Raw genomic sequence first — 14,878 nt, 5'->3', positions numbered from 1 at the left:
TTTTAAGCACTGAACTGAAATCACAGAAGACCTGCAGATGAAAAAAAAGGAATACTTTGGTATTGATGGAACTGCCCTCTGAGCACTGGTGGAACTTCCCTAAATAGTGTCTCTGGTGTTGACATTAATGGCATTAATACCTATGAAGCTGCTGGCAAATTATATCAGTCACATTCTGAGGATCTTAATGGGACCTCAGGAAAAATATGTAAAAGATTTTATGGACATTGCAAGAAGCGAGGACTATGAGGCTCAGTGATTCACTCATGAATCTTATAGTCACTCTGTGATGCCCTTTTAATTTCAAAGACTTTCAGATACCTGAATTCAGGCCTTGACTACTTCTTTGCCATGGAACTCAGTCATTTAGCAATGGAGAGCATGATGTCCAATGTTTAGAGCTTTAGCAGAGTTTCCAGCTACACCACTCATCTGTGGTGCTCTTGGTTTTATTCGCAAAGGACAGCCTGTTTTACTAGTATAATTCAACCAAAGGATTTGTACGGTTTTTTGACATTGTTCTCCCCCTTGACAGAGGGATTTTTTCAGTTTAGCTTTGGTTAAGTTAATGTAGCATAAACTGATCTGAAAAAAAAATAAAAACTTCCTCAGGACTGTCCATAGACCATAATATACTGGGTTAAATTAGCTTTTTATTTTTTTTAACCTCACCATGTTCGACAAGATATTAGTCAACTGACTTAGCTTTATTCTTTTAATTATTAGATGAGGGAGGGAATAAATCTCCCAACTGGTTCTACAGCCTTTAAGAGATCCCTGTCTGGTTGGAAAGGCATGGAGAAACCTCAGCTGGGCATGGAGATTTGATCTCTCATCCTATGTCTCTGAAAACAACAAGCATTAAATACCATTATTAAATGTAACCTAATAAGGAAATTAGTATTAAGGCAGAGTATTTGTCACTTCTTTTTTTATAATGCATGTGCAAGTTCAGTAGTCAGAGAAAAGGGTTAAGCCCTTCAAATTAACCTTTTCTCAGCAAAGCACCATCAGAAGAAGAGATGTTTGTCATTCTAATATTAATGCCTTTTATAGCATGAGGAAGCAAATAGATTGGGTTTTTTTGGGTTTTGTGGGCAGTATTTTGATTTCTGTCATACAGGTGACCTACTTTTCCTCAACACTATGTCCACTATTGGAAAAAATAGCCAGACAAATTGTAACAAAGCTGCATCATCTTAGATAGGATGCTGAGATTCAGTAGCTGTCTTCATTGGTCAGTACAAACTAGATTTACTGCAAAAACAGATTTTAGGAATGGGTTTTTCTGTTTGCCAGTAAATCTTGCTCTGAGCGCTGTGTGGAGGGAACTGCCTTCAGTCAGAGTTTGTCTTTAGCAGGTCTGACCCTTAGGGGAAGGAAAAGGGCATTTTTGCATCTCTCCAACAGATGAGGGATGGAGGGGGGAATAGATCTCCCCTGTGATTGTGGGAGTCAACCACAATAGGCTGTGGGAGTCAGCCACCCCTGTGGCCTCCTTCACAGTCCCTTCAGTAGCAGATTGCTCTGCTGAAGGCAGCCCAGGAGCTGCTGCATAGCCATCTCTCTGTCCTGATGGATGAGGCAGCACCTGACAGGCACTTCTAAGGGAAATAAGAAACAAAAGCTGTGGAGAAGGAGCAGGAAAGGCCTTTTCTGTACAAAAACACTTGCAAAATCCATCACTTAGGGTTTGTCAAAGCAAAGGTAGTTGCTGAATGCAGCAGCGGCTGTTGCAGAAGTCCTGTTTTGGGCTTGTGCTACTCATCCTGGTTTAGATTTCCTTCACTGAGAAAAATTCCTGACAGACACGAGTACCACTTACTGGAGCACCCCCTTTCCACCTCTGATCCTAATGTTTTCAGCATCACACAGAAAGGCAGTGCACACACCTCAGACCCATGGGAGCGTTTGGCCACACCTTGTCCATCGCCTCCAAATGCTCACAGTGAAACCACTCGTGAACAACAAATAGCACAGAGCTGTCAGAGGTCTTGACTCTGAGCTTGGGACTTGAGCCATTTCTGCTGAGCACCATCTCTACCATGCAGCTGAGTCCCTCCAAGTCACCCCCTCTGGTTTTTTATTCTTCAGTATTTCTTTTCCTGCCAGTGCCCCCTGGTTTTATTTGCCCTCACAGACAAGGCACAGAGGCTGAATACCACCACTCCATGGCAGGTTTTCTGCTGGATTAATTTGTCAAATCACTTCAATAAACAGCACAGCTGGGTCAGAAGAGAGGAGCAGGGCAGAGGGGCACAGCCCAAGGCAGAGTAGAGGGCAGGGAGCCTCTTTCCTTTCCAAATAAGATCAGTCGCTTTATGTAACATCACCTGAGGAAATCCAGGACCAATAAAGGCAGAAGACTTCTCAAACACAAGTCTGTCAGGATCTGGGCCTGGTCTAGTCACAGTCCAGTCTGGAACAGATCACAGTGTTTCACAAACTGCAGTCACATTTTTTTTCTCATGCTTGTGCTAATTTGGATTTTGTACATGTTAATGTTCACATAATAAGCCAGAATTGGGTTCTGTACCTGCATTGTCTGTGATATGTTTTCAAATTGAGCCATTCCACCAAAGCATTTCTCTCTTCCCTTTATGTGATTTAGAACATGCTTATCTCTGTTCCTTTTCACATTTTAAAGTCTTTATGTTTGTCTTTGTCTCTCTGATAATGTTATCTCTCTGCTTTACTTTTAATATACTGTTTTGAGAACAAAGTGACCTTATTTTAATCTCTCTCATTTATACATTTATGAGTTTCTTTGTCCTTTGCAGGCAGCCATTCGAAAAGAGCTTAATGAATTTAAAAGCTCTGAAATGGAAGTTCATGAATTAAGTAGGCATCTAACAAGGTAAGCTGAGAGATTAATTTTTTAAGACTATAAATGAATACTGTTGTTTTCAAAAGAAAATCAAAGCCAGCAGCTGTTTCTCCAACATGCACTGAACACACCATGAGGTCTAGACAACATTTAGAATTACAGGCTGTAAAAGCAACTCACACGTGCTGCCCCATTATGTGGAGTTATGCAGGCACGTGCCATTTAATGAAGTATAACCTGAGGTTTTTTTAAATCATCATGCTGCATATCTGTTCTTCTGAGATGAAAAATTTAAAAAAAGAGCTGGTGTCAGAAGGAGGACAGGGAACCCTTGTGGATCACGTAGCAAAGTCTGGATGAGTGCACACTGAGCCCTGCTGTGTGTGCAGCTGTTCCACACCACACAGATCCCACCCACAGATCTCTCAGTCTCATCCTCCACACCTGGCCATTGATGCAGTGGGGCATGGCAAGATCCACCCTGTAAGAGAAGCACTGTTATTTACACCTTGGGCTTCTTTTTAGTTTTAAAAGTAGAGACTGAACAAATTATCCATGAGCCCAAACCAGCCACTTTCCTCTCTGATGGGCTAGGGCTGAAGTCAGGTCTTTACAAATCAACACTTTAGACTTTAAAAGACAAGTGTTGGGTACTGAAGACAAGTGACAGTGAGATCTGGTGTGAAACTGGAGCTGCCCTTGTATTAATGTGTTCATCAGTTCTGTGCTCATGAAAAATGCAGGTGGTACTTTCAGGAAAAATACAGAAAAGCTTAAGGCAAAATTAATTTTGTATTAGAAGATTTTTATGTGTATAAATTAATAATTATATTAAAATTCACCACATGTATTATGCATATATTACCTTGCAGAAATTATCTCCCTTTTCCATCCTAGCATGTGCTAGGCTGGTTGCACTGGGGTTTGTAGTGACGGAGTGCTGCTAGACTCAAGCCAGCTGTCTCTGAGCCACAAGGTCTGGGAGAAGCCTTAGGATGTACAATTGACCTAGATCTGTTGACCCCAGTGACTGAACCTTTGAGGGACATTTGGCTCCTCCAGGGCAAGGTGACAAATGTAGAAAGGATGAGGCTGTTTTAAAGGGGGTGTTGCTACAAGTAGTCAAGCTCCACTGAGAGCTCCTTTGAATTCCATGAAGCCTTTAGCATCCCACAACATACAGACTGGTTTAGTTTTCCAGAAGTCTCTCTGGCTGCTTGGCTTTCACAGGTTTCTGCACAGTATTTTCCTTCTCTTCCAGTGTTGGAGTAAGCAGTGACCCTTTAAAGTTTGTATCTGAAAACCGCTGAGCAGCTTGGACTCAGTAATTCTGGGCCAGGCAGAGAGCCACAGCTCACATAACAGACCCTGGAATAAGGCTTTGCCTGAAGAATAGCAGGACTTACTGGTTCAACAAGTGGCTTTGGGAAAACGCACTTGAAGGAAGCATGCTTAAACAAAAGAGAGTATTTCCCTTAAATAAACTTAGATAAATCACCATTATAAAGTCATTAGCAAGGTAATGAGCTCTTCATGTCATTAAGCAGTGGCAAGAGCAAAGAATGTGAGCATCACTTTACTAGTGGGACATTAATTAATTCATAATAGAGTGAAAAATCAAAGCTTAAAAAATGTGTATTTGCAGATCTGACAAACCAAGGCCTTCTGACACAAGGTGCCTTGCAGGAAGGGTGGCCGTTTTAGCTCCATTTATCTCTTTAGCCTCCAACATTAAAGAATAATCATGGTTAAATTGTATGTAAATCTTTCTGGCAAAATAGCATAAGGTTTGTCTAAACCAGACAATTTTTGTGGAGTCAGGCCTTGTATGGCCTGGAAGAGGGCGAGCTGATATGCTATTGCCCACTCAGGGATCCAAGGATAGGATGGACCCAAGTGTATGAATGTCTCTGGTAGACTTTGGTGCAAACAGCTTACACCTATGAACTGTGAGTCTGGCAAGGGCCAAGAAAGTGTGTCTGTCTGTTTTGGGTCCTCTTGCTAGCATGGCTGATGTCAATGCTGCAGGAATTGAACTGCCTAACAGTATCACTGTAGCAATTAGTTCTCCTACTTTTTTATGTGCAATATACATGTGAGGATATTATCTTACTGTTTCTCTTTTTTTTCCCCCTTGGGTTTTAGGTTTCATAGACCGTAGCAGATCAATTCTACCTGACTACTATGCCATCTTCAAAACATAACTAAAAGGAACCATAAGTGCTGGTATTATTCACTTCCCTGTTACGTACAATGTAAATCTTCTGAACTGCCTTTTTAAAAAAAAAAAAAAAAAAAAAAAGGTAGAAAAATAAATATTAAAAAAAAGGAGAATTGTATTTACATGTGATGAGTACTGCAGCATCATCAGACCTGCTGGTTCAAGCTTCAGTAACAGAAAATACCCCTGGTGGGAAATTGTGCCAAGAGTTGGCCTCTATGTATAGGACTTTCCCGGCATGTGGATTTGCCATATGTGTTCAAGCCCAGCTGGTGGTGCAACCATTGTTGTCTTCAGGCGCCCCTCATCCTGACAAGCCTCTGTCATCAAGCCTAGAGAGCCCTGAGACGTGTTCAGGGAATCACTTGGCCTGGGTGAAGTCTCCAAAAGATGAGCCCCTATGGCACTAAAGCACTTACACCAAACACTCCTTTCAAGCTGAGAGCACCTTATGAGGACAGTGAAGGAGCGAAACTCTCCATGGGCCAGCCCATCTGTGAATATCATCTGAGATAGAAAGGTATTTCTTTCCCTGGAGAAGTTTTCAGCCAGTCAGTAGACATTATTCAGCTTCCAAGCAGAAAAATCCTCTGAAGAACAGGACTCCCTACTGAAGGCTGCTTCACTTCTAGCAACTGTTTGTTTTCCATCTCTTTCAAGTATAATTTTCTAAACCCGGTTGTGAGCCCATTAGCAGTAAGTGACAAGAACACTGAGAACCAGCAAGCAAAAGCCCATCTCTTCATGGTCACTGCATGGCATCTGCTCTGCTTGTAGTTTGTCTTACACCCAAACCTTGTGACTGTGTGAGAGCCAGCGTGCCCCTGGCAGCAGGAAAGGCTGGGATTGCCCTCCGGCTCTGCAGAGGGACATGCAATAGGAGGGGTGGGAGGTTCCATGGAGGATATCTAATGTCTCTCTATCAGGTGTCTCAAAAACTGATCCCAAACTCACACTGAGCAAAGCATGACAAGGTGTGTTACCTGGCCTAACAAATGGAGTCTGGGGCATTCTTATGGATGGTGGGACTTGTCACTGGTACCCACAGCTGAGGCATAAGGACAGCAATTCAGAGGTGTTCTGAATTTATTGGTTCTAACTTTGGTTTTAATTTATTTTTATTATAGTGGTTTAACACACAAACTGACCAAGCAGAGCTCAGAGAGCTGGTCACTCTGGGCCTGGCTTACTTGCCAACTTAAGTGTGTGCTCTACAGTGAGGAAGCACACACAGCCTCACTGCTTTCAAGAATATGTCTAAGAGGCTTAATTGAACCTGGACACAATTAAGTGCTTTTCTGAACTTAGGCCATCACCTTCCAGAATTAAGTCCTTAACTAGTATAATGCCAGCAAACTGGGGCAGACATTGTCAGGATTCCTTTCAAGCTCTTACAGGATACTACTATGCCATGTTTTGGGACAGTGGCTGAAAGCACTGTAGCAACATGACTGTAAGAAGTTCCAGATTATTATTCCAGGACATCTTTTCTTCCACAATAGCTATTTTCCTTTGACAGTTTCAACAGACAGGCCAAAGTTTTTTACTACAGAATAGTTATTTCTGTTATTCTTTTACTAATTTTTCCTTTCTCACTGTCTTCCATTTATCTATCCTCTCTTCTGTACTCCCTTTCCAGGTCCCCCTGTTCCATGCTAACATTGCCCTTCACTGATTGCAGGCCAAGACATCTCTCACCCTTGAGCATTTAATGCTCAAGTGCAGTGCAGTGTAGTGCCAAAACTCCTGCCTCTTCTCAGGCCTCACCTCACTCCTCTGGATGCAGGAGTATGGCCAAAGGATCTGCACAGAGCCCGTGGAGTGGCTCTAGCACCCAGCCTGCCCCAACAACCCTGGCAGTGAGGGGGCAGCCCTCCATCTGCTCTTGGTGGTGGCACTCAGCACCTTGCAGATTGGCCCTCCAGCAGAGAGAAGCAAAAACTTTTCATTCTCATCCATGGCCATCCTTGCAATACTGTGGATTATTAGTTATTAAATGAAGATTGGCTGTTGTAGGATGGAACATCAAACGAAAGTAAAAAACAGGTGGTTTCTGGTGCTTCCCTGGGTGATGATTCCTGAGGAAATGCACCGTGATCCCTGTATCACCAGCTCACACTTGCTTTAGATAGAAGTTCATCAGTAGTGAAAACCTTCAGTGTGCAGTGTTATCAGCTCAGTGCAGCAGAGGCAGAGCCTCTACCAGCCAGGAATACACTGCTTTGGGGTTATTGTCATGAAAACCTCAGTTCTTGTTTATAAATTCATTCACATACATATACACACAAGTTAAATAACTGCATCAGAGCTTTAAAACAAGGAAAGGAAGTCTTTATGCTTTTAACTGCACAGACTGCACTGCATTAGCAAAGAGCTCCGGAACAGAGCTGTTCTGAAGAACAACAAATCCTTGTGTTCCCAGCATGGATCTCACACCTGCCCTGGCATCTCTAGTGTAGAGGATCACTGTGAAATGGAAGGGACACTGTTTAAAGAGCAGTGGTGACAGGAAGCACAGGACTTGGTAGGCTAGTGGGAGGGAAAGGTGAGGGTTTGTTTCATTTTCATTAACAAAATTAAGAGGAAGGAGGTGGAAGTCACAGGCTGCTGCTGTCTGTCCATTGTTAGTGCTGGAGTCCCCAGGGCAATGATCACTCTGGGCACTGCCACTGTCCCCCACAGGCACAGCCCCAAGCAGTGCCCACACTGCCAGTCTGACACCCAAAATAAACCCTTGTGCACCATCTGAGATACATAACAGCCAATCCTGGGTGATGGCCAAACATTCCCCAGCACCTTCATCCCAGTGAGCCCATGGCAGGTCCCTTCTGACCACTCAGCAAGTTGCCACACTCAGCCTTGCCCATGATTTTGTGCTGTCCCCAGGGCAGCTCCATGCAGCAATGCTTTTTTTTTTTCCCTTATTTCTTTTGGTTTTTTTTTACTTAACTCCTAGCTGAGCAGACACCATACAGAAGTGGAAGAATTTCCATATTTCTCCCCAGATGGAAATAGAGCTTATTCCTGAAAAGGGTGAAGGTGAAGAAAAAGAAGCCATACAAGGTGTTTGGCACTGCAGTATCACCAAATTGACACTTCATCTGCTTTCAGCTTCAGTGGGTCTGGGTAGTTTGCAAAGTTAACCTTTGCCAAAGCATTCCACAGCCCGAATGTTCCTTTCAGGGCCTGAACACAGCACTGTATCCTTGGTGTGCACACCCACCGCTGGCATCCCTGGGAAGTTGCACACAGACTGGGAAACTGCTGGTCCCTTTTTTTATAAATCTGGTTTCTTAAGAATTGTTTTCTGATCTGTGAAAGCCATCTCCATCATGGCAAAGGAGCTGTGATTCTGTTGGCAGTAAAGGGAAAAAACCAAACAACAAACAGTCAATGATTTCTCCTTTGACCTGGATTATGTGTAGGACATAATGATGGCATTCCTGCCAAGACTGTATTAGCACAGTCATCCCCATTCTGATTGGAAGGAGATTATTAGTGGTGATAAAGAAATTACACCAGGTTTAGAGAATGGGAAAGTCAACACAGAATAAAAATTACTATTCCAGAGGTAATCCATCTCCAGAGGTAATAATCAAGGAATAGAAGCATTTTGGTTATATCTACCAAATTCTGAATACTTAAAGTGTGCAAGTATTTTGACATCTGCTATATTTGGCAGCCTGCAGAATAATGAAGTAGAAATGGGGACTAAGGGGTGGCTGGGGAGGTGGTGGGGATTGAAAAAGCAGTTCCAAAAGATCTAGACAAAAAAATTTGGTTGTTTGGGAAAAGTGATGGTGAGGAAGCCCAACAGTGGCACACCTTCACCAGCAGAGGGTTGCAGGGACCTGGTGACACCATTCTGACTCAGAGGGAATGTGGGCTTTGTGGCTTTTGCCCACCCTACATCCCACTGGGTGGGTACTTGCAGTCTGAAGAAGTTTCAGGCTGCAGTTTACTGCGAAGGAGCTCAGGCCAACTTTTGGGTCTAGGCAATTCCTAGTGAACACACTGGGCATTATCAGAAGAGAAGGAAGAGGCAGGGAAAAGAACATAATAGACTTTTAGCTATTTTATGTTAACTGAAACCATTTAGTGAGGCCATTACACAAATAAATCTCATCCTAATCCATGTGTAACCACTGAATTCTGTCATCACTGCAAGTACTCACCAAATTCACCCTTCCTTATTTCTACAGCACTACCTGTGCAATGCAAACACTATAAACCAAGAGAGGGGGGAGCACTTCCAACATGCCTAGTGAAGCTTGCACTCATAAAAATAGATGGGCAAGGTGGAAACCCATAGTTATACATGACTGGGGGCTCCCTAACGTGCCTGCAAATAAAATAACTTTGTATAAATAGCCATGGGAGATGACTAGGCTAATAAAAAAATCAGGAAAGAAGGGAGGACAAATTATTTTTCCCAGGTGTTCAGTCTGCTTGAGCTTGGAACAACTTCTGTAAACAAAGAGGAGGTGACGGGCACATACCCTGTGTTCCTGTGTGTCCCAGTTACTCCTGCACCAGTTGCATTTTCCAGTTGATATCCAAGTGTATGTATATAGATTGTCTTTGTATAGGAGTGAGTGTGGTGGCTGTCAATCGTGATCTTCCAGTATTGTAATTTAACAGATTATGGCTGTATGAAAATGATGTAAATAACTAGAAAAAATTAAACTGGATCTCTATGTCCTAGATTTTGTACATACTGAAACTGCATGGTATTTAAATTATTGTTTGTCTCTGATGTATGCAGTTTCTTAAAAAAATTCATTTAAAAAAAGCTTTCTGGTGCCTGTGTATTTTATCACCCTCTGTCCCAGTGACTGACAATGTAACACACAGAGGCACTCAAGGATACCAGCCAGGCTCTCCCACACCTCCATGGGAGCAAAGCAAGAAAGGGCGACTTCCCAGAGTGGATGGATGGGACAGATCAGATGAGCCCCAAGCACCATGGCTGGGCTGGTGCAGCTCAGCAAAGAAGGACAAGTGGTACCTCAGCTGCTGAAGGGGTACCTGGCACCCCCCCAGTGAAGAACAAATCCAACAGTCTGCACTAGACACGCACAGGCATCCAAAAACCCCACAACCAAACCCCATCTGTCACCACAATGCTGCTGGTGCAGGCTGTGCCCTGCCAGGGCCAGCTGCCAGAGTCAATGTGCAGCACCAGTAAGTGCTGCTGCTGTTCAGCAGATTCCTGCACATCCATATCATGTATTCCTATTTTTTGTTACCCTTCTTCCCTGAGTAGCTTCAGTGGGTGACAAGTCAAAGCCCCTGTGTAGTGAAAAGCTTTCACAAGAGTAAGTACATACCTTCAAACAGGCTCACTGGCCCCCTGCAAGGGTGACAGCTCTGCTGAGGCTCTTCAGTGTTTGGAACTGATGGTGCAAACATTCTGACCCTGAGGAGATGAGTGACACTCAGCATCCTCACTGTAAGTGGCAGCTAGAAGCAGCTCCCCTCCCCTCCCCTCCCCCTAATTAGAAGCAATTAGATGCTTCTAATTACACAAAAATTAAAGAGCCATCTACTTTAACTGAACAAATTCTATTCCTTTCCCTTGTAGGAAAAAAAACATTGATCAAAGCTCTGGTATTGGGCTTTTTTTGGTTTGCTTCCATCTGGGCAACTTTTCACCTACCTCACAAACCTTGTTTTTGTGTGTTTGTATGTATTTCCATTCTGACAGCCAACGAGTTTTGTGGCTATCCTGTGAGATGTGGATAAATAAACAAAATTGTAGGTTGTGACTAAAGATCCCCTTCCTTCACATCAAGCTATGGTTTCCATAGCAGCAGTATATAGTTGTTGGGTTATATACAGTAATTCCTGTGCTTTAACAAGAAAATTATTGCTGAGAATACATTGTACAGGGAATGTAAGAACACAGTCCAATCTCTTACACTGAGACCTCTACAAAAGGGATGGGTTTTGTTTCAATTTCATAAAAGCAGTCTGAGTGAAGGGATGTGTGTGTCTTCAGTGAAGTCCATGTAATTACTGACAATCAAATTGCAATCCAATGCCATCTGTAGGCAGGAAACAGAGGAGGCTGGAAAACAATTCTCCATTTAACATACACACCTGCACAAACACACTCTGCTGCTTGGCAGTGCCTGGCTAAGAGCTCAGTGCCCTTAGCACAGGTGTAGGGCTGGATTGCTTTGCCATCATCTCCCTCACCTCCATTTCTCCCCTCTGCTCCTCAAATCAAGCTTCCCAGACAACCAAGCCCAAAAACAGTGGCGTGGCCATGCCCTGGTCACAGAGTCGAGCTGGTGTGTGTGGGACAAAGCAGCTGCCCTGCTCCTGAGCAGTGGGAGCTTCTGGTGCAGCTGTCAGTGCAAGGTGCAGGAGGTGCAACAGCACCCTCAGGCCACACGGACCAGCAGTGCCTTCAAATGGTACAAAGCTGCCTTCAGAATTCTTCCCTGAGTGGCAGAATGAACAAAAGCTTGGCTTTTAGGTAAATTTGTGCCACTGGAGCTGTGGTGTTCAGAAGGAGATCTTTGGCTGAAGCTGTCCCATTTGGAGATGACAGCTGATCTCCTGTCCACAGAACACTGCTCTGGATCACTGTTACTTTTGGAGCCTTTGAATGACTATATTTCAGTTACTTTTGTCTCCATGCTCTCCTGCTTTCCTTTCCATGCAGTCAGGCCCCTTAATAAAATCCAAACCCCTCATCACTTTTAAAGCATCATCCTCTGACATCTGCCTTTACTTTGCTTATCTGGAGTTTCCATAACATTTGGACATCAGCTGGAAAAGAATTGGTGCGTGCAGCACGGGACAGCACTGACATGTGGCACCACACTAAACCTCTCTGGAGGGAAAGCATGGCTTTAGGGGACAAATGGATCAAATTAAGCTTAATTTTCTTGTCTGCAAAGCCCATGAAGATATTTGGCAGGGTGAAGCTTGGGGAGGACAGCTTTCACTCTCCAAAATCAATACTTCACTGCTGTCTCTGGGGGGGAAAAAGCATAAAGGAAAAACAAAAACAACAACCTAACACTTTTTGGGTTCTAAATGAACAAGCAAGTATGCAGCAAGCAGTTACATACTCAGCCAGTCAAGGAGAAATCATGTAAAAATAGAAAAAATACCTCATTTTCAAGCTTCTCAGGAAAAATGAACATCAGGTAACTTCTTATGTTCCCGCTGGATGACATAGAGGTTAACTGAAAACAAATAACAAAGATAACCCCTTCCTCACCTTACTTAGCCAAAGATTTCAGTGGGAGACTCAACTATGTGCAACTTCAAAACATTCTGTGTTAGCCACTATGAGTCCATAGTAGATAAACAACCAAACTTGGACTTCTCATTATAAGTGCCAAGTTGGACACCACAACTACTGCACTGGTTTAGTTCAAGAGGTCCAAGAATGGTCACCACGAACCCCAGGCTGGTGACAATGTCTGGAGGGACAGACCCAGGCTTCCCTAACAATGGACTCTGCTCCAGGCTGGGACGTTAGAGGTACCTTGCCTCAACTTTCCCCTGACTGTCACATGCTGGGGACAGTGGAAGTTCCTGTTGTGCTGTTCTGCTCCCTTGGGAAGCAGAGCAGTCAGCTAAAGGTTTATGTTCCACTGAGTGTACGAGCAACTGAGCAATCACTGAAAATTGACTGAGCCTAAGTGAGCCAGACTCATACTTCCAGTCTATTAGGAATTCAGGGCATCTTCTGCATTAACTGATTCCTTCTAAATCCACAGCTTAAGTTTGTGAGTGGACCTATTATGAGATACACAAATGCCTCTCACCAGCGGTGAAGGAAGCATGGCATTAAACCACCATGCACTCTTTTGAGCATAGCACCTTCTTCAGCATAGCCCACAATAAATAATGACCTCTGCAATAAACACTCCTGATCCTTCTTGGTACATGCAACTGAAAAAGCTAAATACAAACTTCAGCTGGACATTACAGTGGAGCAGCATTTGGGGATCCATCCCACATAAAATGGGATGTTTAAGTAAAATTGCTATTGTTTGTGTGGAAACACAAAGTGTTTTACTGTGAGGATGACCAAGTACAGGCTGCCAAAGAAGTGTTAGACTCCCTCTCCTTGGTGACAGTCAGAAGCCACACAGACATGCTTGGTCCTGGGCAACGAGCTCTAGGTGGCCCTGCTTGGGCAGGGGGGTCAGACCATGTGGACTCTGGAGGTCCCTGCCAACTTCAACCTTTCTAAGGCTCTGTGATCTCTCTCTTCTGTGCAGCTCCAGGCCGGCCTACTGATAGAGAAAAGGCTTCTTTAAATGAAAAAAAGAAGACTTCTGGAGCCTTCAGCCAAACAGTAATTGGAGGAACACTCACTGGCAAGCTTGGAAGCAGTTACACTGACTGGCATTTCTAATCCTGATGCAGTGTGCCTCTTTTCACAGAATATGAGTTATTGATTCCCTTTCAGGACTGAAACAGCTGAACACCTTCAGTGTCATCGCTGCTTGTTTTTAAATGACCAAGTAATCTCTGTGTGAAGGCCCCAGTGATGCACCCACACCTCTGGGGAGGTGTGAACTGGCTGTGTGCCAGGGGGATCCTTCACACCAGCAACCCCTCAGACTGCACCCGTGGCCATTATTTGAAACACTTGTGCACTGCATGTTACAGGATGCAGGGCTGTTAACACACCTTGTGTCTTTCCTGTGCACCTTGCCCAGGTCCCATGCCTGCACTAGGAAAACAAGCACCCATCCAAAGTGAACTCCATGGATTACACTACAGTGCAGGCACAGCAATGGATTCCAAAGCAGACACAAACATGCTTTTCCTGAACTGGGGCATTCCAGCAGCACCAACAGCAAGGTCTCAGCATCCAGCAGAGATCTGGGGGAGAAAACTCCCCAGGATTTTAGGGGTAACCCCAGCCGAGTCCCAGGCTTCCCCACTTAATATGCTGCAAGGTAAACCTGTCCCAGTTTAAAACAAAAGCTTCTAAAGCATTTCAAGTCTGCACAACACTGAGTGCAAGCTAAACACACTCTCTCAAGTGCAGCAAGCATCCCTGGCACTCAGCACACTAAACACCAATTTGAGTTAAATAACAGCTAAGCAACACATTCTTATGTACAATTCCCTGGTCTATGCAAGAGGTAGAAATAGAATTTTACACTTTTACAAGAAAAATATCAGTTCTCCAGTAAATCTCTACCTATGGCTAATCACTCCACTTTTACTCACACCATGAATTACATTTCTGCATTGAATTTATTCTGAAATCTAAACCAAGAAGAATCAAATTACAATAGCTTCGAGCCAAGCACCCAGCAGAGGCATAGGTTATTACTGGGCTGTAATTCTGAATTATATTGGCTCATCCCACTGATTTTCTCCATACCTGCACAGATCCACTTCTCTAGAACATCTTCCATGAAGAACAAAGGAGATACAGCCATAGAGAGCTTCTGACATATAAAGAGTATTTTAAAATACTCAGAAAAGGATTTCACCCCTGGTCATTGTGATGTCCTGTACCTCAGATTTGGGAAGTTACACTTATCTGAAAATTTACAGTGTTAAAATAGTACAATTACATTCCGAGCAAAAGCATGCTTGTTCACCACCCAGCAGGCTGACATTCAGTAAATTCACTGTACAAATACCTCCAAGTAGTAACTAGTTACATCAAGTCTAAGATGGCATACTGAAACATTTTTAAATTACAAGTAAATCTATTTACCTTGCTTCAAGAGTTAGTTTTACTTCTGCAAAAGCAAGAGAGCACACTGTGCAATCAAAATGCTGTAGCTGGATGAACACATAACACTTCAGATGTCATCACTCCACCACTAAGTATC

The 14,878-nt window shown here is 43.6% G+C and overlaps 1 protein-coding gene across 7 annotated transcripts in view; it reads left to right on the top strand.

Moving 5' to 3' along the window:
- Positions 1-9,598, top strand: part of PHACTR1 (phosphatase and actin regulator 1) — a 301,932-nt gene extending 292,334 nt beyond the window's left edge. For all 7 annotated transcript variants that reach the window (XM_077180743.1, XM_077180731.1, XM_054643113.2 and 4 more), the window contains 2 exons: positions 2,781-2,857; positions 4,973-9,598. In XM_077180743.1, the coding sequence (XP_077036858.1) occupies positions 2,781-2,857; positions 4,973-4,988 (93 nt within the window). In that variant the 3' untranslated portion in view covers positions 4,989-9,598. The remainder of the gene's footprint in view (positions 1-2,780; positions 2,858-4,972) is intronic.
- Positions 9,599-14,878: the final 5,280 nt, after the last annotated feature.

The sequence above is a fragment of the Agelaius phoeniceus genome, chromosome 1 (assembly GCF_051311805.1).
Source record: "Agelaius phoeniceus isolate bAgePho1 chromosome 1, bAgePho1.hap1, whole genome shotgun sequence".
Lineage (NCBI taxonomy): Eukaryota > Metazoa > Chordata > Aves > Passeriformes > Icteridae > Agelaius > Agelaius phoeniceus.
Note: the sequence above shows the minus strand (reverse complement) of the source record. Positions and strands in the feature narration are given on the sequence as shown.